The 27,980-nt window shown below is 42.5% G+C and overlaps 1 protein-coding gene across 1 annotated transcript in view; it reads right to left on the bottom strand.

The window, feature by feature from the left end:
- Positions 1 to 27,980, bottom strand: part of dscaml1 (Down syndrome cell adhesion molecule like 1) — a 786,587-nt gene that overhangs the window by 135,207 nt on the left and 623,400 nt on the right. Inside the window, exon 20 of the mRNA XM_063038255.1 lies at positions 9,698 to 9,837. Within this exon, the coding sequence (XP_062894325.1) occupies positions 9,698 to 9,837 (140 nt within the window). The remainder of the gene's footprint in view (positions 1 to 9,697; positions 9,838 to 27,980) is intronic.

Here is a 27,980-nt window from a genome sequence, read left to right as displayed (position 1 = left end):
ACCCCATCCGTTATTTATTTATATACACACATTCTTTCTCTCTCTATCCTTTTTCTCCCTCTGTCCCTCTCTGTCTTCTCCCCTTGCCCATCCTCTGGGGTTCCCCCCCCTTTCTTTCTCCCTAGGCCTCCCATCCCATGATCCTCTCATATCCCTTTTGCCAATCACCTGTCCAGCTCTTGGCTCTATCCCTCCCCCTCCTGTCTTCTCCTATCATTTTGGACCTCCCCATCCCCCTCCCACTTTCAAATCTCTTACTAGCTCTTCTTTTAGTTAGTCCTGACGAAGGGTCTCGGCCCAAAACGTCGACTGTACCTCTTCCTAGAGATGCTGCTTGGCCTGCTGCGTTCACCAGCAACTTTTATGTGAGTTGATGGAAGTTTATCCGATGGGAGCTCTACTGCCAAATTCCATGGGGAAGAGGAAGGGGGGGAGATGGAGGAGGGAGGAGGAAGGAAGGATAACAAACTAAAACGCACACTGCCAGTCATTCCTGAGTAAGCTGGGGAATAATAGTGAATCTGATGGTAAAGAGATGTTGGCAAATCAACATAAACCTCTCATGATTTATGATTAGAGATTACTTGAATAGTGAGCCAGAGTTCCAAATACTTCTCCTCCCTATTAGCCTTAGCCTTTTTCTTCCTCTCTCCAGAGATCATGAGGGTTTTTGTGTGGGTTGGAGTGTTTGTAATTTATGACATACCAACTCCATGAGACAGAGGGGTTTTCATCCAGCATCGATGGATACAGTTGCAAGAAAAAGTTTGTGAACCCTATGCTATTACTTTGTTTTCTGTATTAATTACTCATAAAATGTGGTCTGATCTTCATCTAAGTCACAACAGTAGACAAACACAATCTGCCTAAACAAATAACACACAAACAATTGCACTTACTCTAGTCATTACTGAGTACACCAATTAAACAATCACAGTCAAGGTTCAAAAAGGTATGTGAATCTCTGGGGTAGTGCCTACTACAAAAGCAATTTGGAGTCAGATGTTCCAATCAATGAGATGAGATTGGAGGTGTGGGTTGTACAGGTGACCTGCTCTTTTAAAAAGACACACAAAGTCAGGTTACTGACATAGTCTGTGCTTCTCAAGAAAGATCTGTTTATGTGCACCATGCCTCGATCAAAACAACTTTCAGAGGACCTTAGAAGAATTGTAGAGATGCATGAAGCTGGAAAAGGATACAAAAGCATTTCTGAAGACTTGAGTGTTCATCAGTCCACAATAAGAGAAATTGTCTCCAAATGGAGGAAATTTGGAAATGTTGCTATACTCCCTTGGAGTGGGCGTCCTGCAAAGATCACACCAAGAGGACAACATGCAATGCTGAAGGAGGTAAAAAGTACCCAAGGATAGCAGCAAAAGACCTGCAGAGATCTCTACAACATACTAAAGTCTCTGTTCATGTGTTCACTATAAGAAAAACACTGAACAAGATTGGTGTCCGTGGAAGGACACCATGGAGGAAACCACTGCTCTCCAAAAAAAAACATTGCTGCACATCTCAAGTTTGCAAAGACCACCTGGATGTTCCACAATGCTTCTGGGATAATATTCTGTGGACAGATGAGACAAAAGTTGAATTTTTTGGCAGAAATAAAACACTGCTATGTTTGGAGGAAAAAGGGCACTGCACACCAACACCAAAACCTCATCCCAACTGTGAAGCATGGTAGAAACAGCATCATGGTTTGGGGCTGCTTTGCTGTCTCAGGGCCTGGACAGCTTGTAATTGTTGAGGGAATGATGCATTCAGAATTGTATCAAGATATTTGAACATTTGGGACAAGACAATGAACCAAAACACAAGAGTAAATCAACAACAGAATGGTTTAAAAAGAAGAAAATGTGTGTTTTGAAATGGCCATGTCAGAGTCCAGATCTTAATCTAATTGAGATACTGTGGCATGACCTGAAGAGGGCTGTCCATGCAAGGTATCCCAGAAATATTGATGAACTGAAAGAGTTTTGTATGGAGGAATGATCTAAACTTCCTCCAAGCTGATGTGCAGGACTGATCAACAGCTACTGGAAATGTTTGGTTGAAGTTATTCTTTACGGGGGTGGAGGTGGGGGCGGGTCATACCAGTGACTGAAAGCAAAGGTTCACCTATTTTTTCCATCAAATACATGTAATATTGGATCATTTTTCTCAATAAGTAAATGAAGTATAATTTATTTGTGTTATTTATCTAATTAGGTTCTCTTTATCTAGTTTTAGGACTTACATCAAGATCTGATCACATTTTAGGTCATATTTATGAAGAAATAGAGAAAATTCTACAGGGTTCACAAACTTTAAACTTTCCAGCACCACTGTACTTGTAAATCACATTAGAACTAAAAAAGTAGATAGGCAGATCAATGGAAAAAGCTACTGCATAAACAACTTTCATCCTGTTCCTCCTTGTGTATGAACCCCTGGAGCATAATCGTGTTGTCTGTCGGGAATTCCCACAACATGGATTCTGGAGAGACTCTCTCATTGTCTTTGCACCCAAAAGGAAGAAACTAAGATGGAACCAAAAGGTGAAATTAATTGTCTTTCATTTCAAACTCTACTTTGTTATAGTTTACCAATAGATATCATCTTGAACCAACATTTACAAGCTCATTCTCTCTTTTGTTAGACAGGGAGGAAAATACAGTTTGGCCAATTTCCATTCGCACTTCTGCCATTCCATTGAGTTTGGTTTCTGGTTTACGAGTCATTTTTCTATGAGGAGATGGGCAAAGGTGCTACTTTCTTTAGAAAGCTACAACCCTGGCCCCACACATCAGTGATAAAGAGACTAGAGATCTGCAAATTGCCACTTATCAAAACCTCTGCTTCAAATTCATTTCACTATCTGAGCTGTGCGTTGCCATGGAGTTGTAATCTGTTCATCAAAGCGGCTAGTTAAAACCATGGGGATCTGATACAGTTATTTTGCTGGCATGTTGTCAAAGCTGTCTTGAAAAATCTATAATAACACAGGGCACAATACTTCTAATTTTGGTGTGAATACCTGATGACAAAACTGTCATTTTTGGGGTCTGCAGTCATAATAGGATTTTAAATCCACATGTCTCAGAAAAGAAGATTGACAGAAGACCCCCACCATCAATTGAATGTATCAATAGCAAACATACTTTCACAACAGGACACTTTTAAAATATGATGTTTCTTTCTCTGGCTGGCTGGGTTCTGTTTGGGGCGAGGCCGAGGCCTTGAGCCGCAGGAAGATTGTATTAAGGGTGCCCTTAGACAGTTCACAGTGCCAGAGATCAGCAGGTGATGAATTTAGGACTGCAATTTTCTAATAAGGCGTGGTCCTTGCTGGGGAAGATAAAATAGGGTTGTCAGTCATTCAGCATTGTCCCAGGGGATCAAAGATTAAATTCCAGAGTGTTGCTGCAAGCAGTTCTGCTGAGAAATCATAGGGTATCAAGTGAAATATGTCTGTTTCATTTTCCTTCAGGACAACTGTTTATTAATTATTCAAATATTGGCAAATCACGGAGGGAAGGGGTGGTGTGAAAAGGCTCTTGACTGCTAGTTAAGACCTATCCAATTAAGTAACAGGAAGACAGTAGCGTTTCCAATTAGTTATATGTTGCAAGGATGGACATGTCAACAGAGTAACAATGGAAGAGTGGTTGGTGAGTGTGGGACATGGGAAATCCTTTGACAAAAGACACATTTTCCCATAAAAATGGTGGTTTAGACTCTCAGTGACCAAAATAGACAAGAATATAATGTTACCGGCCTGTGGCTCAATGTACTCTTATCTTTAGGACAGAACAGTGTGGATTCAAATCCCACATTGGTGATTGAAGCAGAAAGAGATACAGTAAACACAAGAGATTCTGCAGATGCTGGAAATCCAGAGCAACACACACACAATGCTGGAGGAACTCAGCAGATCAGTTAGTATCTATGGAAATGAATAAACACTCAACGTTTCAGGCCAGTGTCCAAGGTATAACAGCGAGGGAGTGATACAGTAGTGGGGATACTGTCCTTTGTATAGGATGTCAGACTTGTCTGCCCAGTCATAGAATATTGCATACTGATATTTTGAAGAACAGATGAGTTTACCCTTTTGTCCCTTTGTCAATACCTACCCCTCCTCATAAAAACGTGCTGTCAATTGCTGTTAGTGGGAGCTTGCTGTGTTTCCTTCATTACAATAAAATACATACGTAAAAGGTACCTCAAAACTCTGGGGCTTTCTGAGGTCATAAAAAATGACTTAACTACACGTTTGTCCTTTTGTTCTGTTGAAAGGCTCTCCTTATTGGGGTTTGGAAGCCTTACTAAATGGTAGGAAGCCACTGATTTAGGACTGATGAATAGTACTGAAGGCTGGGCCCTGAAATGTTGACTTTCTATTCCTCTCCATAGATGCTGCCTGGACTGCTGAGTTCTTTCAGCATTTTGTATGTGTTACTCTGGATTTTCAGCATCTGCAGTATCTCTTTTGTTTATGATTTAGGACTAATAATGTTTTAAGAGCGGGGGTAAGTATCTCAACATAAACACAAAAGATTCTGCAGATGCTGGAGATCTTAAGTAAGACACACAAAATTCTGGAGGAACTCAACAATTCAGGCAGCATCGATGGAGAGGAATAAAACATAGAACATAGAAATTTACAGCACATTACAGGCCCTTCAGCCCACAATGTTGTGCTGACCAAGTAACCTACTCTAGAGGCTGCCTAGAATTTCCCTACCACATAGCCCTCTACTTTTCTGAGCTCCATGTACCTATCTCAGAGGCTCTTAAAACACCCTATGTATCTGCTTCCATCACCATTGCCGGCAGTGCATTTTATGTACCCACCACTCTCTGTGTGAAAAACTTACCCCTGACATCCCCTTGGTACTTCCGAAGTTTTGGATTTGATCAGAAAGTTTTTCTTTTCTTGGTTTTACTCTCAAGATGGACTGCCCAGTCCTTTTTTTTTCTTTTTCTGTTTTTGTTTGTACAGAATAGTGTTTTTTTTTCACATAGAAATTTCAAAAAGTCTTTTTTCTCTTCATGAGTTGATGAGGAAAATTAATTATCTTTTTCCTTATTATACATTCTATATCAGATTAATACTATGCATGATTTTGATAATGTTTATTTCACCTTCTTTATGTATTGTTATTGATATATATATATATATATATATTTGAGATACTTCTCCTCTTGTTTGTATATATGCTCTTTTTAGATCAAAAAAAGATTGACATCCCCTTGGTACCTATTTTCAAGCACTTTAAAACTATGTCCCCTCATGTTAGCCATTTCAGCCCTGGGAAAAAGCCTCTGACTATCCACACGATCAATGCCCTCATTATCTTATACACCTCTATCAGGTCACCTCTCATTCTCCATTGCTCCAAGGAGAAAAGGCCGAGTTCCCTCAACCTATTCTCATAAGGTACACCTTCCAATCCAGGCAACATTCTTGTAAATCTCCTCTGTACTCTCTCTATAGTATCCACATCCTTCCTGTAGTGAGGTGACCAGAAATGAACACAGTACTCCGTGGGGTCTGACCATGGTCTTATATAGCTGTAACATTACCTCACGGCTCTTGAACTCAATCCCACTGTTGATGAATGCCAACACACCATATGCCTTCTTAACAACACTGTCAACCTGCGCAGCAGATCCTTCACACTGTAAACGTCTTACCATTTATATTATATTCTTCCATCATATTTGACCTACCAAAATGAGCCACTTCACACTTATCTGGGTTGAACTCCATCTGCCACTTCTCAGGCCAGTTCTGCATCCGATCGATGTCCCGCTGTAACCTCTGACAACCCTCCAGACTATCTACAACTCCCCCAAACTCTGTGTCATCAATAAATGATGTTTCGGGCTGAGACCCTTCATCAGGACTGGAAAGAAAGGGCAGAAGCCAGAAAAAGCACTGGGAAGCATGCCAACATGTTATCTGGTCTGGACATGACTGGAATATGTTGACTCTATGTCCCTCATCAGTATTTCTAAGACCCTATATTCTATCCTCTTCCCTGGATATCCTTCATCATCCATTATACTGAGTCACAAGGAGACATCTTGGTGCCACACATGGGAATGTAGTAGAGAGTGTGAACAACAGTGGGGATGCCATTCCTATGCCGGCTCCAACACATCCAAAGTTGGAAAAAAGGATTTGCATTTCAAAAGCATGCAAGAGCAGTAAATGCCAATCAAAAATACTAGGAGGTAGCTTTATGGTTATACTTAATACGAACCCAGAGCAATCCTACATTTCATTGCAATTTTTTGAATTTTCCTCTGCATGCATAATATTCGCATTTGCAGTGGAATTGTCCAGGAATTTCTATAGAATTTACTTGGACTGGAGGCTGAGGAAGGAGAGGGGACACTCTGGTAATTTCAGGGGAAGCTCTGCACTCCTTGTCCGAACATGAGTATATATCAATTCTCTTTAACTGGAGTCCATGCATCTCTTAGGTCTCGGAAGACTCTCCACAAAGCAAGTAGTTCTAGGCAGTCATAGACTCATAGAGTTATAGAACACTACAGCACAGAAGCAGGCCCTTTGTCCCATCTAGTCCATGCTGAACTATTGATCTGCCTAGTACTATTGCCCTGCACCCAGACCATCGCCCTCTATGCCCCTCCCATTCACGTGCCTATCCAAATTTCTCTCAAATAATGTTGAAATCGAACCTGCATCCACCACTTCTGCTGGCAGCTTGTTCCACTCTGTCAGCACCCCCTCAGTGAAGGTAATCCCCCTCATATTCATCTTAAACATTTCACTTTTCACTGTTAAACCATGACCTCTAGTTCTAATCTCACCCAATTTCAGTGCAAAAGGCCTGCTTGCATTATCCTATCTATACCCCAGTCAATTTGCTTGTGACTGATGAGCTGCTCAGGCACATGTTCTCTGGTCCATAGCCTGCAGTTGGACTGGCCAGATTCCCTTGGGTCAGGGTGAACCCCATAAGACAGCTCCTTAATCATTAGCAGGGACTGCGGCAGCCCTGCTCTTAATTATTACGTTTCTGCACATCATTGAACTACAAAAAATACTTTATATTTATACATCATTTCTGAGTACAATTAAAGTGTTTTCAATATTTGCTAAGTGGAAATCAAAGCCAGGTATTTTCTACGTGAGAGTGAGAGTTACACTGCTTCTTTTCAGATGATATTTGATTGATGCTTGTTAATATTTGAAAGGAATTTGCCTTTGCGGAGAAAAGAAATCCCCACTTGATCACAGAGGATTTACATTTGAAAGGATGCATTTTAAAATATTATTAAAACACCCTTTACATGTAGAGGTTTCATATAGTATTATAATTTAGTGGAGGACTGAGTTAATGGATCTATTTCTGAAGTGCTCTTTCTACTGAAGAAGTTTGGCAGCAATGGTATATTTCCTCGATTCTTTAGGATAGTCTCTAGATCAGGGGTTCCCAACCTGGGAACAACAGACCCCTTGGTCCATGGCATAAAAAAATGTTGGGAACCCCTGTTCCAGATGATGCAGCAGGTTCCCAGGTCAATATTATCCCCAGCAGGCTTTGTAAGTCAATGATATTCATCCTCGACAGTGGAGCAGACTTAGAAACATAGAAAACCTGCAGCACAATACAGGCCCTTCAGCCCACAAAGCTGTGCTGAACATGTCCCTACCTTAGAAATTACCTAGGCTTAACCACAGCCTTCTATTTTTCTAAGCTCCCTGTACCTATCCAGGAGTCTCTTAAAAGGCCCTACTGTATCCACCTCCACTACCATCGCCAGCAGCCCATTTTGATAGAGTAGAGGGATAGGTAAATACTAAGAACGATGATTAGCTAATGATCAATCACCTTATGAGCACTTCAGCTTACTGCTGTTGGGCAAGTCAGGAAGAAACCTTACCCAGCAACAGGTGACGTATTAGACATTGTCCTCTATCTGGCCATACAGAAGGGACATCTCAAGGTATAACTAAATATGGGAAGGATAGTGTAGGGGATAGAATGTTCCAGAGAAAGGGGAAGGTGTCAATATAAGGAACTAATATTGTATCCAGGCTAGCTTTGGCAGAAAATAATTATAACTAACTAATAATGATTTTACATCTAATAGTATATTAACATGTGATCGAAACTATTCTAACTGTCTTAACTCGCGTAATTGTAAGATTTCCTGTGGACATAATGATCAATATTATAAATTGTGAAGAATTGTGCATTAAGGGAGGGTAGCATCCGGACTGGCTCTTTGGGAGATCAGTCTGTAACTTCCCCCATAGCATGCTATGAATAAAGAGTAAAGTTTGAGAAAGTATTGCTTGTGTTATTGTGTTTGTGGTATCTGCGCTCTTGGATTGAGTCGATCCGCCTTGACAATTCCACGCACTCACCACTCTCTGCGTAAAAAAACTTACCCCTGACATCATCTCCTCTGTACCACAAACACAAAATAATCTGCAGATGCTGGGGTCAAAGCAACACCCACAACACGCTGGAGGAAATCAGCAGGTCGGGCAGGATCTGTGGAAAAAAATTAGTCAACATTTCAGCCTGAAACGTCGACCGATCTTTTCCACGGATGCTGCCCAACCTGCTGATCTCCTCTGTACCTACTTCTAAGCACCTTAAAATTGTGCCCTCTCATGCTAGCCAATTCAGCCCTGGGAAAAAGCCTCTGACTATCCACATGATCAATGCCTCTCATTGTCTTGTACACCTCTATCAGGTCACCTCTCATCCTCTGTCGCTCCAAGGAGAAAAGGCCGAGTTCACTCAACCTATTCTCATAAGGCATGCTCCCCAATCCAGGCAACATCCTTGTAAATCTCCTCTGCACCCTTTCTATAGTTTCCATATCCTTCCTGTGGTGAGGTGACCAGAACTGAGCACAGTACTCCAAGTGGGGTCTGACCAGGGTCCGATATAGCTGCAACATTACCTCTCGGCTCTTAAACTCAATTCCACGATTGATGAAGGCCAATGTACCGTATGCCTTCTTAACCACAGAGTCAACCTGTGCAGCTGTTTCAGGTGCGACACCTTACCCAAGGGTGACCTACAGGCTAGCAGCCTTACACCTCCTTTGATAGACACTTATTTCCATCCCGTCACCCAATTGTTTAATTATTTGAAAATATTAAGTCCAGGTGTGAGTAAGAGTGACTATGAAAGCATCAACTTGTAAAATCCCAAAAGGTTCATTGTTGCTCTCTAGGAAGAGAATCTTTCTGACTATGGATCTAAAGGTGTCTCTAGTCCCTTTCATCCTCTTAACTACCTTCATAAGTCAGCCAGAGAGCCCTCTGGTTAACCTGTGGAAGAGGATACATAATAAGCCAGTCCTATCAGATACACCTGAAGAATCAAAGTGATACCCAAGAGGCAGACCATCAGAGCCAATAGGGAGTTAATGGTCATTTAGATAAGGTAAGAACATAGGGTTAACAGCACTATCAGATCTTACTGAATGGGGAAATAGCCTGATTGGCCTATTCCTGCTCCAGTTCTGATGTTTTCAACAAGTTCAATATAAAATTAAAAGTTTCCCAGTAAACAGTGGATAACAATATAAAGCTCAGCAGGATTGATTGTACGTTTACTATGCTCTGGTTTCCTGTTATTCCCGGGGGTAAGTGATTAAATATTTAAAGGGGAGCTGGGGTGGAAGGGTATGGAATTTTCCAACTTACTGGCTGCCCAGATCCAGGGCTCGAACAAAAGATGGTGTATTTGCGGATGATTCCATTCGGCTTGGTTGGAGGGAGCCAGGACACCACCACACTGGTGGCCGAGGAGGGGACAGCTTTAATTCCGGCAGGAGGTCCTGGAACTGAAGCAAGAAAGAAGCACAGCATGAAGTAAAGCAAAGCAAATTTAGTAATGTTTAGTCAGACTGGTTATTAATTCCTAGAACACTGAACAGCATGGGCTACAGAAAACCCGCCTTTTCATCTAATGCACAAAACCAAATTTAAAAACATATTTGCCAGAGTTCCAATTTGTTTTCAAAGAGGCTAAATTACACATTTCATTATGCTAAAATATGAAAGAAAATATGGCAAATATCTGTCTTTGTATTATAATACGCAAAGCCAAAGGCAAACCAAGTATATTTATCTAGAGAGCAGAGAGTGTTTTAAATTGATCAGGAACACAGTCAGATCTGTTTTATTGTTGGAATAAAGTGCTCTGTGGAGTGATTGATCCCAATTTTGGAACAAGATAAAGCCATTCATCCTCTCAGGCTGCATAGTATGCATTACTACTATCATTATGCCAGTTAGTCCTGATGAAGGGTCTCGGCCTGAAACGTCGATTGTACCTCTTTCTGGAGATGCTGCCTGGCCTGCTGCGTTCACCAGCAACTTTGATGTGTGTTGCTCGGTCATCATGCCCTCTTACTGCCACCAGGGAGGAGGTACAGAAGCCTGAAGATCTGCACTCAATATTTTACATAAAACAACTTTTTCCCCTCTGCTGTGAGATTTCTGAATGGTCCATGAACACTTCCTCACTATTCCTAATTTGCACTATATATTTTTTGTGTTATTTATGGTAATTTGTTCTGCCTGTTCTGTACTGCTGTCACAAAACAACAGATGTCACAACTTATATATAGGGTGCCTCAGACTTTTGCACAGTACTGTATCTACTAAGTATTCAGATATTGCTGTTTCATGGGCAAATGAAGAGAGCACCATGTGCTTCAAATCAAAACCAAAATTAACCCATGCAGGAAATGATATAAAAAAACAGCTTGCAGTACTGCACAAAAGTCTTAGGCACCTTGGCTATATGCACGTGCCTGAGACTTTTACACAGTACTGTATCCCATGACATAGTCATGTAGAGGTTAGTGTTTGTGGTTCAGAGCTTTGAGGATTTGGGTTTGATCCTGACCTTGAGTGGCACATTAGCAAAGTCTGCCTGATCTTCTCTCTGTGACTATATCAGTTTTTCCGCTCGAGTTTCCTCCCACAATCCAAAGATGCGTTAATGAATTCAGATCAGTTGATTGTCACATGCAGTGACATTCCTAGCTCACTGAAGCTCACAGTGTAAACAGTATACATGGTAATAATGTTGTGTGGTGTTCACAGCATCGACGATCAGAAGATCAGGGTTCAATTCCCACTACTCTCTGTAAGGAGTTTGTACATTTTCCCTGAGACTACGCAGTTTTCCTCCGGGCAGTCCAGTTTCCTCCCACGTTCCTAAAAGACATATGGGCTAGCACGGTAAGTAAGTTGTGGGCAGTTATGTTGGTGCCAGAAGCGTGGCGACACTGCGGGCTGCTCCCAGCACATCCTCAGACTGCGCTGGCCATTGACGCAAATGACTTAGTTCACTGTATGTTTCAATGTACGTGTAGCAAATAAAATTAATTTTCCTCTTTACAACAATAAATACAGCAATGGGTGTAATTCAACTGAACAGCGTGAAGATTGCCATGCAGTCTGCAGTGGTGCAAAAAGAATTGCCTAATGACAACATTGGAAGATGTAGAATTAAGGGTTGGAGAATGTGGCAGCCCCCCTGGGAAAGGTGTGTGAGTGAGGCGATTGGTTCAGGAGTCTGTTAAACAGTGGGGAAGAAGCTGTTCCTGAGTTCTTCCAACTGTGACAATATTGAGCAGAAATGGCTTCAGAACCATCCCAGTTTATAGATTGTGTCTGTGAAAGTTTTGCACTCAATTAGTACTAAATGGCATATCAGGTTGCACACTTAAACCTCAGGGGTGGCCCTTAAACCCAAGAACAGTGAAGCAGGAGTGGGATATTTGGCCTGCTTCACATGCATGTCTTTTCCTCACATCCCTTCATATGTTTGGTTAACAAAAATCAAACATATTTACTCCAGATTACTCAGTGTAGGGAAGTGGCAAAAGAACGATAGGCTTTTGGAAGAATATACATTGTACAGCTATAATAAAATAAGGAGTGGAGAACAGGGCAGATGAGATTGTTTTGTGGGGAGCTGGCGTTGACCTGATAGGCAGGTGACCTCCTTCTGTGTCATGGATAGTTTCAATTCAGAATCAGGTTTATTTGCTGTTTTGTGGCAGTACAGTGAAATACATAAAAATTACCATACATCACAAAAATAAATAATAAATAAATAAGTAGTGCTAAATGAAAGCAAAACAGTGAGGTAGTATTCTTGGGTCCATGGATCATTCAGAGATCTGATGGCAGAGCAGAAGAAGCTGTTCCTAAAATGCTGAGTGAGTGTCTCCAGGCTCCTGTGCCACATCCCTGATGGTAGTAATGAGAAGAGAGCATGTCCTGGGTGATGGGGGTGCTGAATGATGGATGCTGACTTCTTGAGGCACTGCCTTGATACTGGGGACACCAGTGCCCACTTTGGAGCTGGCTGAGTCTACAACCCTGTGAAGCTTTTTTTGTCCCACCACCCCCACCCCCCGATTCTGTGCACTGGAGCCTCCACACCAGCTGCTAATGTAATCAGTCAGCACTGTTGAAAATTTTACAGCTGGGATCAACAGTTTATATTTGGAGAAAATTTGAGATTTGGCACAAGAAAATGCTTCCACATTTCACTGCTGGCTTTCATTTCAGGTTGTTACCTGCTCATTTTGATTCCATGCCAAAGTAAACCAACTCCTTTGAAACCCTCTGTCACTTCAGCCTTCTAAACTAAAGGGTACGATGACCAAGTTTATTGAGCCTGTTTTCATAAATAAAAAAACCCTTAGATTCTGGAAACCCTAAATTCTGGAAGATAAGCTGATTTGCCTTCGTCTGCTGCTGACCCAGTGCAAGATCAGGAATCGTTGCATACCTGTTATCACAGAAACGTGGCTCCAGGATAACACCTCACGCACCATCAATCTAAAGACCATGCCGCTCTGCGACTGCTGCTAATATTATTTTTGTGACTGTATGTGCTATCATAACTATAGGTACTGTGTACTGTGTGCTGAGTATGTAATGTGTTTGGCACCTTGGCCCCAGAGGAATACTGTATTTCATTGACAATTAAACTTGAACTAAAGTACAAAGCACTGTAAATATTCAGCATCTATGGAAAGAGAAAGATTTAAGATTTCAGGTCAAAGCTTCTTCAACAAACTTTTTTTTAGGTCGTTGACCTGACACATAATTTCTGTTTCTCTCTCTATAGATGCCACCTGACCTGTTGTGTCTCTAGCATTTCCTGTTATCAGATGAAGTTTGCTTCCAGTGAAGTTTCACTTTACCCTGTTCACAATCAGGATCAGATTCAGATTTATTATTATTGCTGACTTACATGATGTGAAATTTATAGTTTTGTGGCAGCAGTACACTACAAAGACATAAGATTACTATAAAACGCAAAAATAAATAAATAAGACAGGATTAAAGGGATGGGTTCATGGACCCATCTGATGGTGGAGGGGAAGAAGCCATTTCTGAATCAGGTTCTTCTACCTCCTTCCTAATGACAGTAATGAGAAGAGGGCATATCCTGGATGGTGAGGGTCCTTAATGATGGATACCGCCTTTTTGATCCACAGCCTCTTCAATATGTCCTCAGTGGTGGGCAGGATTCAGATTCAGATTTATTTATCACATGTACATCGAAACATACAGTGAAATGCACCATTTTTGAGTTAACAACCAACACACCTAAGGATGTGCTGGGGGCAGTCTGCAAGTGTTGCCACATATTCTGGTGCCAATATAGCATGCCCGATATGCTTGGCAGAACACAGAAAACAACAAAACAGAACATACCAATCAACAAAACTACAACAGCGAAACAAGCCCCATTCCTCCCTCTCTCCACTCATGCATACGCACAGTCCTTTAACACTAGGACAGACTATGTTCTTTGGCCTCCAGTGGACTCCATTGAGCGTTGTCACAGGAAAGCAGCATCTATCATCACGGACTCCCACCATCCAGGCCATGCTCTCTTCTCACTGCTGCCTTCAGGAAGGAGGTACAGGAGCCTCAGGGCTTACACCACCAGGTTCAGGAACAGTTATCACCCCTCAACCATCAGGCTCCTGAAACCAGAGGGGATAACTACACTCAACTTCACTCTTCCCATCACTGAAATGTTCCCACAACCTATAGACTCACTTTCAAGGACACTACACTGCATGTTCTCAATATTTATTGCTTAATTATTATTATTATTACTATTTTCATTCTGTCTTTGCACAGTTTGTTGTCTTTTGCACATGGCTTGAATGCCCGAGTTGTTGCGGTCTTTCATTGATTCTATTATTCTATTCTGGATTTATTGAGTACATCTGCAAGAAAATGAACCTCAGGGTTGTATACGGTAGTAACGTATATGTACTTTGATAATACATGTACTTTGAACTTGTGGATTCACAGACATTGGATCCCAGCTTCTCCAGTGGACTCACAGAGATTTGCAGATCCAGTGCCCATGATGGAGCTGGTGATGTCTGCAACCCTCTGCAGCCTCTTGGAATCCGATACATAACAGGCTGTGATGTGGCCAGTCAAATTGCTCTCACCGTGCATCTACAAATCTCTATGTGCAGCACCTAAAACTGAATTTAATACTCCAATAAGGGGTCCTAACCAAGTCTCCATACCCATCCAGTACTGTATCTTATTGCATTCTGGTGGTGATAAAAGACTCAGCTTTGGCTATTTGTATGCCTGAAATAAATAAATCCCTTCCCTTGTGGAATAAAAAAGACATCTGCATTGTTATTCTTATTTTATCAGATAAAATATAGAACTCCACATACTAACTCATACCAAGATGAATAAGTAGGAATATTGAGTAGCCTTTAATGGCTTGAATAGACAGGAATTCGATTCAATTAGCATATCAATTATCTTAACTGCTGCTTTAAGAGTTAATAATAAAACACGCAATCCATCTGGTGAGAAAGAGTGGAGCTCATCTTCATTAAATCCTTTCCTGTCATGTACATGTAGAGAGAAAAAAATTATTGGCTTTTAATGGCTAGTGATCTCAGACACATGCAGCCAGCTAATACTCTGAATATCCAAGGCTGCCTTACTGGCTCCACTTTAGGTCTGCTACACTCAGCAAAATCTGGAATTCCAGACAGATGGGCAAGTTCAGGAACATCCCGAACCTCTCCGCAGGAGGAGACATCAAGCAAATTTTCATTCTCCTTTGACAATCTGTCCTGCTAACATTGTAAACATGAGACTCTGCAGATGCTGGAAATCCAGAGCAACACAGACAAAATGCTGGAGGAACTCAGCAGGTCAGGCAGCATCTGTGGAGAGGAATAGATAGTCTCGGGTCAGAACATTGACTGTTGATTCCTCTCAGGTAGATGCTACCTGACCTGTTAAGTTCCTCCAGCATTTTGTGTGTGTGATTCTGCTAACATTGTGCTGCTGCTATCTTCTCCAAACTAAATAAGGCATTATCACAGACATCTGAGTAAAAGAGAATCATCTCCAAGTGTATTTTTAAAGAGCCATCAGGTTTAGAAAACAGGTAGATAGATTCCTATCTTTGTTTATTATAAGTGCAACGTATAATGTATAAAAGGGCTGGTAGTGAACTTGTCAAATCTTCTGTGACAACAAATTCCAATTCCAAACAGAGATGATTTACAAGGATGTTGCTGGGACTTGAGGATCTTGGGTATAGGGAAAAATCATGAAGGGTATAGATATGGTAAATGCTTTTTTCACTGAAGTTGGGTGGGATTACAACTAGAGGTCATGGTTAAGGGTGACAGGTGAAATGTTTAAGGAGAATATGAGGGGGAACTTTTTCACTCAGAGGGTGGAGAGAGCTGCCCTGTTACAGTGAAATAATTTCATGGCTTGTAGAATAACCAGAGTTACAAATAGAAAACATTGCATGGTGTGTTGTCGACTCTTCCTTTAAGATAGCAGTGCTCACACATCATTGGGATGAGAAAGATTCTGTTACACTGATCTCATCACCATATTAAAGATGAGCTGTATTTGTCACACGTACATCAAAACATACAGTGAAATGTGTCATTTGCGTCAAATCAAAACAGCAAGGGTTGTGCTAGGCTGCCCCCAAGGTGCAATAAGGTAACAAGACAGATGCTGGAAATCTTGAGCGTCTATCATACCAGGAGCCATTCAATTGTCTTATAGCTACAGGAAAGGAGCTGTCCTTGAGCCTAGTGTTGCGTACTTTCAGGTTTATGCTCGATGGGATTGAGGAGAAGAGAAAATGTCTGGGGTTGTTGGGGTCTTCGTGCGCTGGCTGCTTTACTGAGGCAGCAAGAAGTGGCGACAGAGTCCATGGAAGGAAGGCTGGTTTCTGCAGTGTGCTGAGCCAGTGGGTTTGGAACTTACTGGAAATCAGAAAATCAGAACACACTGACTAAGCGACGAGAAGTACAGTATCCTTGAACAGTTATCACCCACAGTGCTGGAAAGTGGACCTACGTGTCATCTTGTTCAACTGCCACAATTCCAATGGGCTGAAGTCTTCTACTGTGGTCTAATTTCTTTATGATATTATGAAACAAGAATTTCCATTTCCAAGAAAGAAATATGTCCCCTTAAGAATTCCATCTCTTTTAAAATAAATGTGCTTGTTCCATAGAGGACTTTACACTGTTGACAAGCCCATATATAATAAAGAGAGAGAGCGTGGGAGAGAGAGCGAAGCATGGGAGATTGGAAGAATGTTTTAATCAGATTGGTCTTGTTCCTTCTCATAGATTCTTGTGTTCAGAGATAGAAACCAGACAGCTGAAGAATGATTGGTTGGGGAGGGAGACGGGGGGCACGGTCTCTTTAAGTGGTCTGATAATTAACAAGGAAATGACAGCTGATGAGACAGAAGTGAACCGCATTATCCTGATTGGCCACCAAATCCTGCCACACACAGGTTTTGTTAGATATTGAATTTTGAGAAGCTTACAGGTATTAAGCAATGTTTCTTGCTGAAAGAGGGACTTGGGAGGGGGCTTCAGGGAGGAGAGAGATGGTACAAGCAGCCAGGAGCCTAACTTTCTATTTTTCAGCATTATATGCTTAATGTGAATGCATTATGATTGGACTGATAAAGATAAATTGTAATATATAAGACTTCAGGGACTATATCATCACAATTTAATCCATGTTCAAAGTTAATCCATATTCTCTGCACCTGTTAAAAATGGCAGGGTTTGAATAAGGACCTATGTGTGTAGATTAATCTGTGACAAAAGCTTCGGGCACAAATCCTTTATTTCTTCATAAAAATTGCATCAATGCAGCACACTTATTTAATTTCTAACTTCAGGCTATTCTATTTACAGCACAAGCTACAAATTTTGTGTGAAATATTCAAACGACAAATTACTGAATAATTGGACCTTCATTATATCTGCCAGGAAATGTGGTTCAAAACAATTGCAGTCGGTATTTTTTTAATAATAGATATATATAGTTTTTACATGCTCTAGCTTTGAATAATATCCTTAATTTTCATATTAACAGGCTCCTTCTTCACTCTGTTCAGGGAGCTCAGTCAAATTGGAGCTACTTGAATTCTCCAATGACGAATATCATGCTTTTTTAATCACTGGTCGCTTTCTTGTGGATCCCAGGGCACCAAAAAAGGTCCTTCTGGTAAGATTTTCTCTGTATCTTGGTCAATATTTCTCCCTTAATATTGCTATAATATACTATCTGATAATAATCTCATGATCAATTGTGGGACCTTCCTGTGCACAGACTGGCTGCCACATTTTCTACACAGCAACACTTCAGAAATATTTAGTTGGCTGCTACATACTTTGGAATGTCTATGTTAGATTCTTTAGAAACTGAAGTTCTTTTTTAAGACCAAATGCTAAAAGGTAGTTTGGCATGGGGTTCTTCCATATCATCAAAAGATACTCTCGATCATGAACCAGTTTGGGCTAAATCCTGCAACTTGTCCTTGTTGATTTCCATTAGATTCCTATCTTCAAATTCATCTAATCTATGTCCTAATTTCTTTCTTTTTCTTTGGTAGTGTCTTGGGATCCAGACTGGGGTGGGATTTACAGGCTTTATCATAGGTGGGGAAACAGCTGCTTCAGAAAGGTGGGAAGGGGCATAATATGGGAGATGAGCTATTTCTTTTGATATATTTGAGGTACTTCCATGTGCTCCCAATGAAAAGATTCAAGGCGAAAGCCATTCTATATGCTCTTTCTCCGCTTTGACCAGTCACAGGCTAAGGACTACCACGATTCTGTGAGGATGTTACATTTTTTCAAGGAGGCTATGATGAAGTTTTGAGTACAGTACCTATTTCAGGCCTGTGGTATTCATTCATTCATTCATTGACAGGACACTGACATTGCACAAGGCCAGGATTTACACCTATTCTTAACTGCCTCAAAAGGCTTTCAGGGCAGTTTCAGAAGGCAACTGAGATATCTCAAACATCTGGTAATTTCTCCCCCTCCACCTTCTCTCTTCTTCCATTCCTTATTCTAGTTTCCCTCTCATGCTTTCTCTTCTCCTCACTTGCCCACTTCCTCCCTCTAGTCTCCCTCCGCCTTCCCAGTCATTTCCGATTAAACCATGTCCATTTATCCCCACCCAGCTTCTAACTTCATCCACCTATCACCCTCATCTGGTCTCACCTATCTTCTGCCAGTGTGGGTACTCCTTCCCCCTTGCCTCGCCTTATTCTGACTCTTTCCCCCTTCCTTTCCAGTCTTGACGAATGATCTCAGCCCAAAACATTGACTGCTTATCCCTCTCCATAGATGCTGCCTGACCTGTTGAATTCCTTCTGGATTTTGTGTGTGTTGCTTAAGATTTCCTGCAACTGCAGAATCTCTTGGGTTCATGAGTGTCAACCTCATTTCTCAAGGTCAGACAGGGTAACAATATGAGAGAAGCAAATGCTTTTTTAACAACTATGAGTTTTATGCTTAGTCATAGATCACTACAGCACAGAAACAGGCCTTTCAGCCCATCTAGTCCATGCATATATACCATAATATAGAAACATAAGATCATAAAAGATAGGAGCAGGGGTAGGTCATCTGGCTTCCTACCCCTGCTTTACCGTTCATTCATCTCAACATCATTTTCCAGTCCTCTCTTCAGATCACTTGCACAAGGTATTTGGAATATTGTGTTCAGTTTTGGTCATTCTGCTACAGATAGGATTCCATCAAACTGGAAATAGGCCAGAGGAGATTTATGAGGATGTGAGGATGTTTCTGAGACTTGAGGGTCTGAGTTATGAACTATGAAGAAAGGTTGAGATGCTGGAGTTTTATTCATTGAACCCTAGGGGAATACGGGCAGATCTTACAGGGGTGTATAACAGAGTGTTGGCGCGTGGCCAAGTGGTTAAGGCGTTGGACTAGTGATCTGAAGGTCACGAGTTTGAGCCTCAGCCGAGGCCACGTGTCCTTGAGCAAGGCACTTAACCACACATTGCTCCTGCATGTTTATAGTCCAGCAGCGGCAGATGGTGCAGTATAAATATTTACTGCAGAGTGGCCAAGTGGTTAAGGTGTTCGTCTAGTGATCTGAAGGTCGCTAGTTCGAGCCTCAGCTGAGGCAGCGTGTTGTGTCCTTGAGCAAGGCACTTAACCACACATTGCTCTGCGAAGACACTGGTGCCAAGCTGTATGGGTCCTAATGCCCTTTCTTTGGTTTGGGAATCAAGAACTAGAGGACATAAGTTTGGTGGGGAGTGGAATTTAATAGGAACCTGAGGGACAACTTTGTTTCCCCCAGAGGGTGGTCAGTATATGGAATGATCTGTCAGAAGGCAGGTCCATTTAATAGGAACTTGAAGGGTAACTTTTACCACGCAGTATATGGAAAAAGCTGTCAGAAGCTTGGTCCATTAGCAATGTTTAATGGACGCTTGGACATGTATGTGGATAGGAAAGGCGAAGAGGAAAATGGCCCAAATGTGGGCAAATGGGATCATTCTAGATGGTAATTTCGGAACTGAATACACAACCTATGGACTCACTTTCAAGGACTCTGTACCTCATATTCTTGGTATTATTTATTTATTTATTATTTTATTTGCATAGTTTCTCTTCTTTTGCACATTGGTTGTTTGTCAGTCTTTGTTTGTGTGTAATTTTTCATTGATACTATCGTATCTACTGTGAATGCCCACAAAAATGAATCTCAAGGTAGTAGATGGCAACATATACATACTTTGATAATAATTTGCTTTGAACTTTGAATCTTGGTTAGCATAGCTAGTTGGGCTGAAGGGCCTGTTTCCCTTCTTCCTGACTCTATATCCATTAATTAATAAGTTTAGCTCTTTTCTATTCCTGATTTATTTAATTTGTTACGTACCCCGTAACTGGGTTGCCAAACCAGCAGAAATGGATCACTCAGTTGGAGTCTGGATTACTAGAACTAAGAAAGTTTTATTAAAGAAACAAGCAACACAGTACTCTAATCAAAAGGATAATGAATGCAACAGTTCAGCAATGATAAACATACATGTGCACAGAATTAAGATAACAGGATCAATCAAGCTCTATCGTTGTCTAGGGGCAAATGACCAGTTTCAAAGTGACGCAAAGTTCAGTTCAGTTCGCAGTAATCGCTGCCGTGGGAGATGGACAGTGTGGGGGAAGGAGAGAGAGAGCAAAAACGAATGAATATTCAACACAGCTTCCACACACAGACCTTCGCAGTCAGCTTTCGGGCGAGCCCTTTGTGATGTCATCTGAGGTCACCGACCGTGACCCCTCCGTTTCCAGATACGACCTTTTCTCTGCGCTGAACCTGGTACCCAGGCAAGGGTGGACACACACCAGGTTCCCGCCGATCGTGCCTTTCCACCCTGAGCGTCTATGGCTTGATCCCGCGATCAGCCGTCTAAAAGCTTCCCACCGACTTGTGAGAGGCGCACCGCTTCCAGGGTCTCGTTACCTCGGGTGTCGTGTGTGTCCTGCCTTAGCGAACCTGTCCCTTTTTATCCCCATGCTGGGGTATCGCCTGTCCATCACTTCAAACAGTTCAGGGTTCAAAGGGGGAGCCGATCTTGACAGCTCTCCTTCCCCTTCATTAACATCTCCAAATGCTGCTCCATTGTTTTCCTTATCTCTCTCTCTCCTGAAGACAGGTGGCAGACCAACTGCTGATTCCACTGGTGCCAGCCCAGGCCAGCTACATCTTAATCTATGTGTATTCTTGTCACAAATTCGAAATTGCCATTTGTCCCAGAATCAACAGTGCAGGGTCTCAGCATACAGCTCCAGTAACCTCATTATTTACATTATTCTCAGAGTCCACTTCTCAGAATGACTGCTGCCCATCAGGTCTCACCCTGGTAGATGTAATATTATCCCAAGAAACCTGAGAGAAGTACACTCAGATGCCATTTTATTAGGCACACCTGTTCATTAATGCAAATATCTAATCAGCCAATCATGTGGCAGCAACTCAATGCATAAAAGCATGTAGATATGGTCAAGAGGATCAGTTGTCGTTCAGACTAAACATCAGAACGGGGAAGAAATGCGATCTTACTGACTTTGACCGTGGAAATGATTATTGGTGCCAGACGGGGAGGTTGAAGTATTTCAGAAACTGCTGATTTCCTAAGATTTTCACACACAACAGTCTCTGAAGTTTGTAGAAAATGGTATGAAAAACAAAAAAAAATCTAGTGAGTGGTATTTCTGTGAGTGGAAACACCTGTTTAATGAGAGGTCAGAGGAGAATGGCCAGACTGATTCAAGCTGACAGGAAGGTGACAGTAACTCAAATAACCACACGTTACAACAGTGGTGTGCAGAAGAGCATCTCTGAATGCACAACATGTCAAACCTTGAAGTGGATGGGCTACAGCAACAGAAGACCATGAACATACACTCATTGATCACTTTACAGGAGGTACCTAATAAAGTGGCCACTGTGTATACCCGCTACTCTGTGTAACATTAAGTGGCTGAAAATAACCTGAGTACATGTGTACAATATTAATCAGCCAGGAAAGCAGAAAGCCCTGAGGAGACCCGGCTGCCTACCAAGTAAAAGCCCAATGGAAATAAGCAAACCTAAGTCCATTCATTAATAAGAATTTATTTCCACGATAGGATTATCATATTAAACGTGTCTGAAAACAACACATGACAGATTCATCTGCATTCTAGAGGTGCTTAAATATGTAATAATTACCCGGAGAACTCGGATTTCCTTTTGAATCAGAATATAAAAACCCTTCTGCTAACTGTTATGCAAAACAGGGATTAGTTAATGAAAAAAATATGCAAATACGTGGGGCTCATGGTATTATTAAAAAATAAAACAGGTGCAGATCCTGCTTTGCGTTGAAAATGGGTCATCCGGTTGATCTGGCAAGATTCCATGAGGATTTGCTATCCACTGCAATCAAGGGACAATTAATAACCTTGGAGGTGGTGTGTTATAATCGATTTGAACATGATAGGATTTGTTCTGGCATGAACTGAAGCCGTAATTTCAGGCTGCAGTCTATAATTAGGTACATTTTAATTTTAAATCACTTCACCGGTCGAAAGGCAAGCTTGCTGGACAAAATGCTATTCTAGCCACGTCCGCCCCAACTCGTTTCAACTCCTGGTTGTCCCAAATAATTCTTTTTAAATATGTTCTGCCCACTGGGAAAGCTACAGTGGGTTCTGATCTCAGTGGTAGCCCCTTGGGTCTCAGTATGTGAAAGGGCCACGGCTAGTGTTGCAAAATGAGCTTACATGTCAGGTCTTTCAATCACAGCTGCCTCGTTACACCAAGATTGCTGCCTGCCTGCACTTGGAGAACTCTGTTCCCTACAGTATGGCCCCAGCCATGGTCTTCCATTGGGCCCATGCTCACAGCCTTACAGCATGGCTGGGCGATGTGTATGGGCTGTCTCAGGAGAGGCACCTGCATAAACTCACAGAACAGATTTGACAGCCAGTCAGGCCCCCAATCCCTCACACAGGGGATATCCAAAATTTGGTAGAAAAAAAATCAAGATTAAAGTGCAAAAAAAAATATACACATCTTTTGTGTTTGGTATTTTTCTCTTTGGAGTACCTTCATGTATACAAGCAGACACAGATAAACAGTGTGCACACTTGAACGACTCAAATGCACACACACATAAATACAAAGGATAACATGCAAGAATGTCCACACTCATACATACTGATCCATTTACAGAAACATAGACACTAAACTTTTGCTCATCAGCTGATTCTCCCCATTCTCTTCATGGGGCTGCTGTGCTAACTGATGAAGGAACGGGTAAATCTGTGCACGATGCCAGTGCCCTTGTTTCCTGATCCCACAGTCTACATTTAGGGACAGCCAGAGTTATGAGCTTACCTTCCTGCTGATCCAAACTGTCCATTGTGGAAGATTGATCCCACTATAACTTGTTCATTTCCTGACCATGGGATGTTAATTTCACATCTACATCAGTGGATATTGAACCAATTGGACAGGATGGTGCTGACAGGCTACTATGAAGAGAACTGCTGACTAAAACTCTTGAACAGATCTCTTATACGATCCGAGAACTTTATCTCTCAATTTACCTCATCACGGGCCTTGCACCTCATTTGTCTCACTGCACTGCACTCTCTCTGTAACTGTAACATTATATGCTGCATTCTGTTATTGTTTTTCTATCATGCTACCTTGGTATACTTATGTATGGAATGACCTGTCTGGCCGGCCCAAAAACAAAAACTTTTTTCTGTACTTTGCTAGATGTTACATTACTAAACCGATTACCAATTACAGCCTGCAGTATATGGCAGCATGTCCTGGACTTCTGTAACCACATACAGCAGCACAGAGCTACAGAGCATTGACAATCAAGATGCATCTTCAGTGGAGGGTCAACATTTCAGGCAGAGACCCTTCATCAAGACTGGAGAGGAAGGGGGCAGAAGCCAGAATAAGAAGGTGGGGGAGGGGAAGGAGTACAAGCTGGCACATAACAGTGGAATTATGTTCGCCACCTTATCATCAACCTAGCTGTAGAGCCTCGGAATGCAGTCGTGAATGGGCTCATGAGTTGAACCAATTCTTCAATAGGTTTGACAATTGCCCTCCTGTTTACACCCCTCAGCACACCAGCCTAGGTGCCCAGGCACCCATTGATCCCTCAGCACCAATGCCTCCATTCCTCCAGTTCAACATGTGGATGAACAACACAGGCTACCACTGTCTATATCCCCTCCTTGCCTTGCACCTACCATCCACACCTCCACATATCAACTGCTATCATCCTGATCTTCACCTCCCCCAGTCCCCACCATCCACCATCCACCATCTCCCCAGTCATTATGGACTCACCTTCACTACTGAGCAGGTGAGAAGGGCTCTGGGAAACTCAGACATATCAAAGCATTAGGACCAGATGGTGTGAACCCAGTGTGCTGAGCAGCTGTGTGGAGTTCTCCAGCACATTTTCAATCTGAGTCTCAGCCTGGAAAGGGTCCTGACTGTGGAAAACATCATGTGTGTCCCAGTACCCAAGAAGAGCCCACCAAAAGTCTTGAATGACTACCGTCCAGTGGCCCTGACCTCACACATCATGAAGAATCTACAGAGGCTAGTCCTGTCTCACCTCTGACCCCTGGTTAGATCAGCCCTCGACCCCCTGCAGTTTGCCTACCGAAAGCACATTGTTATCAACAATACTGTCATTTACCTGCTGAACAGAGCCTACTCCCATTTGGATAAGCAGGCCAGCACTGTGAGGATCATGATTTCTCAAGTGCCTTCAATACCATACAGCCCTCAAGCCCTCATTGCTGGGGGGTGGTGGGGGGGGGAGCTCCATTCAGTGCAGGTTGGCACTTCTATTGTGCCCTGGATAATGGACTACCTGACTGGCAGACCACCGTTTGTGCAGCTCAGAACTGTGTGTCACACAAGCAGCACCAGGGTCCCACAGGGGACTGTATTGGCCCCTTTCCTGTTTACCCTGTACACCTCGAACTTTAGATACAACACTGAGTCATGTCATCTGCAGAAATTCTCTGATGACTCAGCAATAGTTGGGTGTATAAAGGGAGGACAGGAGGATGAATACAGGGCCCTGGTGGAGGACTTTGTCGAATAGTGCAAGCTGAATCATCTGCAGCTGATCATCAGTAAGACAAAGGAGATGGTGATGGACTTTGGGAAGACTAATCCTGCACAGTTCCCTGGTACTGGTGATGGTGAGAATGTGGATGTGGTGAGGACCTACAAGTACCTGGGGGTGTACCTGGATGACAGTGGAGCACCGACACAGAGGCTGTGTACAAGAAGGGCCAGAGTCACCTCTACTTACTGAGGAGACTGAGGTCCTTTGGAGTATGCAGGCCTCTCCTGCACATCTGTTCTACCAGTCTGTTGTCGCCAGTACAATCTTCTATGCAGTAGTGTGCTGGGACAATGACATGAACACCGGTGATAGCAACAGGCTCAATAAACTGATTAGAAAGAATGGATCTGATAAAGGCGCCAAACCGGACACACTGGAGGCTGTGACAGAACAAAGGACCCTACAGATAATCCCAGCAATACCAGACAATGTTTCTCACCGTCTGCATGCTACCTTAGCTGAACAGAGGAGCACTTTCAGTAACAGAATACTACAACTGCATTGCTCCAAAGAGCTCTATATGAGGTAATTCTTACCTTTGGTCATTAGGCTCTATAATGGGTCAACCTATACCTGGAGAAGTGATGACCCCTTTCTGTTAGACTGTTATTAACCTTTTTTTAAGCTCTGTTGAGCTCTGTTTACCACACCCTGCTATCGTGAACACCCTGTGTAATACTGTGCTATACTATCATCTCTTCTTATCTGGACCGTGTGAATGCGCACCCATTACTGTATAATATTACAGCAATTCTTGCACTACCATTTTATCAATATGAATTTGGAAATCTTCTAAATCTTGCAATCTTTGACTTGAAAATCTTGTACATCTTATTTTTAAGGTAACTTATTTTTTATTTTTTCTTAGTTCTCTTCTAATATTTGTGTATCTGTGCAATTTTAATGCTACTGTGACACTGTAATTTCCTTTGGGATCAATAAAGTATCTATCTATCTAATTGACAAGATGTTTTCCATACTCTGTAGAATTTTGGAAGATTACAGCCAATGCATCCACCATATTCAGTTTGGATTGGCAACAGCATCTCTTCCATCAGCACAAATTCACCACAAAGCTGAGTGCTCAGCCTCCTACTCAGGACATAAATGTCCCCTGAGAATAAATTTACTTTGAACTTTGAACTTTATATCAATGTTTGCTTTCTTTTGTAACCTGGGATGCAGATTTTCAACCTCTGTGGATTTGTTCAGTTTTAGTGACATTAACTTCTCCTGCAATATGATTTTACTAATACTACGTTTCTTTACTTCTTTCTTTTCTTTAGACTCTTTCTTTTTCCCCGGGATCAATAACGTATGACTATGACTACTATGTTCCCTAGCATTGATGGGAAGTTATTTTTTCTATCTTCTTTCAAGTCAGAACTGAAATATTTATTGAATTTCTCTGCTATTTTCTTGATCCCTATTTTAATGTTTCCTGTGAGGATACCACATTGTTCATACTTGTGGAAGCTTTTGTAGTTCACTTTATGTTCCTTGCAGTTTACTCTCACGCTCCTGGAATCAAATTGTTGGTCATTATATTGATCGAAGTACGACTGCGCAAGTGTGTGGACGTCAGCCAGTTAGAACAGCCAGAAGAGTTGAAAAGGAGGCAGCTTTATAGAGCAGGCATCAGAGAAGCAGGTGACGATGTAGAGGGAGACAGAGTTGGAGGGCTTTGGTTTAATGGGTTGAGGTGATAACAGGTCAAGGTGAGGTAGGTTGCCAGTTTAGAATACAGACAGGAAGTATGCGTGTGAGGCCGGTGTTCTGTGCTCGGTGTCAGATGTGGGAGGTCCTGGAGGCTCCCAGCCTCCCGGACGTCACATCTGACCAGGTGCGTCAAGCTGCAGCTCCTTAGGGACTGTGTTAGGGAACTGGAGAAGCAGCTCGATGACCTTCGTCTGGTCAGGGAGAGTGAGGAGGTGATAGAGAGGAGCTATAGGCAGGTAGTCACACCAGGGCCTTGGGAGACAGACAAGTGGGTCACAGTCAGAAGAGGGAAGGGCACTGAGTACCCCAGTGGCTGTACCCCTTGACAATAAGTACTGCTTGAGTACTGTTGGGGGAGATGCCTACCTGGGGGAAGCAACAGTGGCCTCTGGCACAGGGTCTGACCTTGTGGCTCAGAAGGGTAGGGAAAGGAAGAGGAAGGCAGTAGTGATAGGGATCTCTATAGTTAGGGGTCAGACAGGCAATTCCGTGGATGCAGGATAGAAACACAGGCGGTAGTTTGCCTCCCAGGTGCCAGGGTCTGGGATGTTTCTGATCGCGTCCACGATATCCTGAAGTGGGAAGGAGAACAACCAGAGGTCATGGTACATATTGGTATCAACGACATAGGTAGGAAAAGGGAGGAGGTCCTGAAAACAGACTACAGGGAGTTAGGAAGGAAGTTGAGAAGCAGGACCTCAAAGGTAGTCACCTCGGGATCACTGCCTGTGCCACGTGACAGAGAGTATAGGAATAGAATGAGGTGGAGGATAAATGCGTGGCTGAGGGATTGGACCAGGGGCAGGGATTCGGATTTCTGGATCATTGGGACCTCTTTTGGGGCAGGTGTGACCTGTACAAAAAGGGCAGGTTGCACTTGTATCCGAGGAGGACCAATATCCTGGCGGGGAGGTTTGCTACGGCTATTGGGGAGAGTTTAAACTAGGATTGCTGGGGGGTGGGAACCACTGAAGAGACGGAGGAAGAGGCGGTTGGCTCACAAATAGAGAAAGCTTGGAGACAGTGTGTGAGGGAGGATAGGCAGGTGATAGAGAAGGGGCGCGCTCAGACCAACGGTTTGAGATGTGTCTATTTTAATGCAAGGAGTATTATGAACAACGATAATGAGCTTAGAGCGTGGATCATTACCTGGAGCTATGATGTTGTGGCCATTACAGAGACTTGGAT

Source organism: Mobula hypostoma, chromosome X2, assembly GCF_963921235.1.
Source record: "Mobula hypostoma chromosome X2, sMobHyp1.1, whole genome shotgun sequence".
NCBI classification, from domain to species: domain Eukaryota; kingdom Metazoa; phylum Chordata; class Chondrichthyes; order Myliobatiformes; family Myliobatidae; genus Mobula; species Mobula hypostoma.
This window is presented reverse-complemented; position numbering and strand designations above follow the sequence as displayed.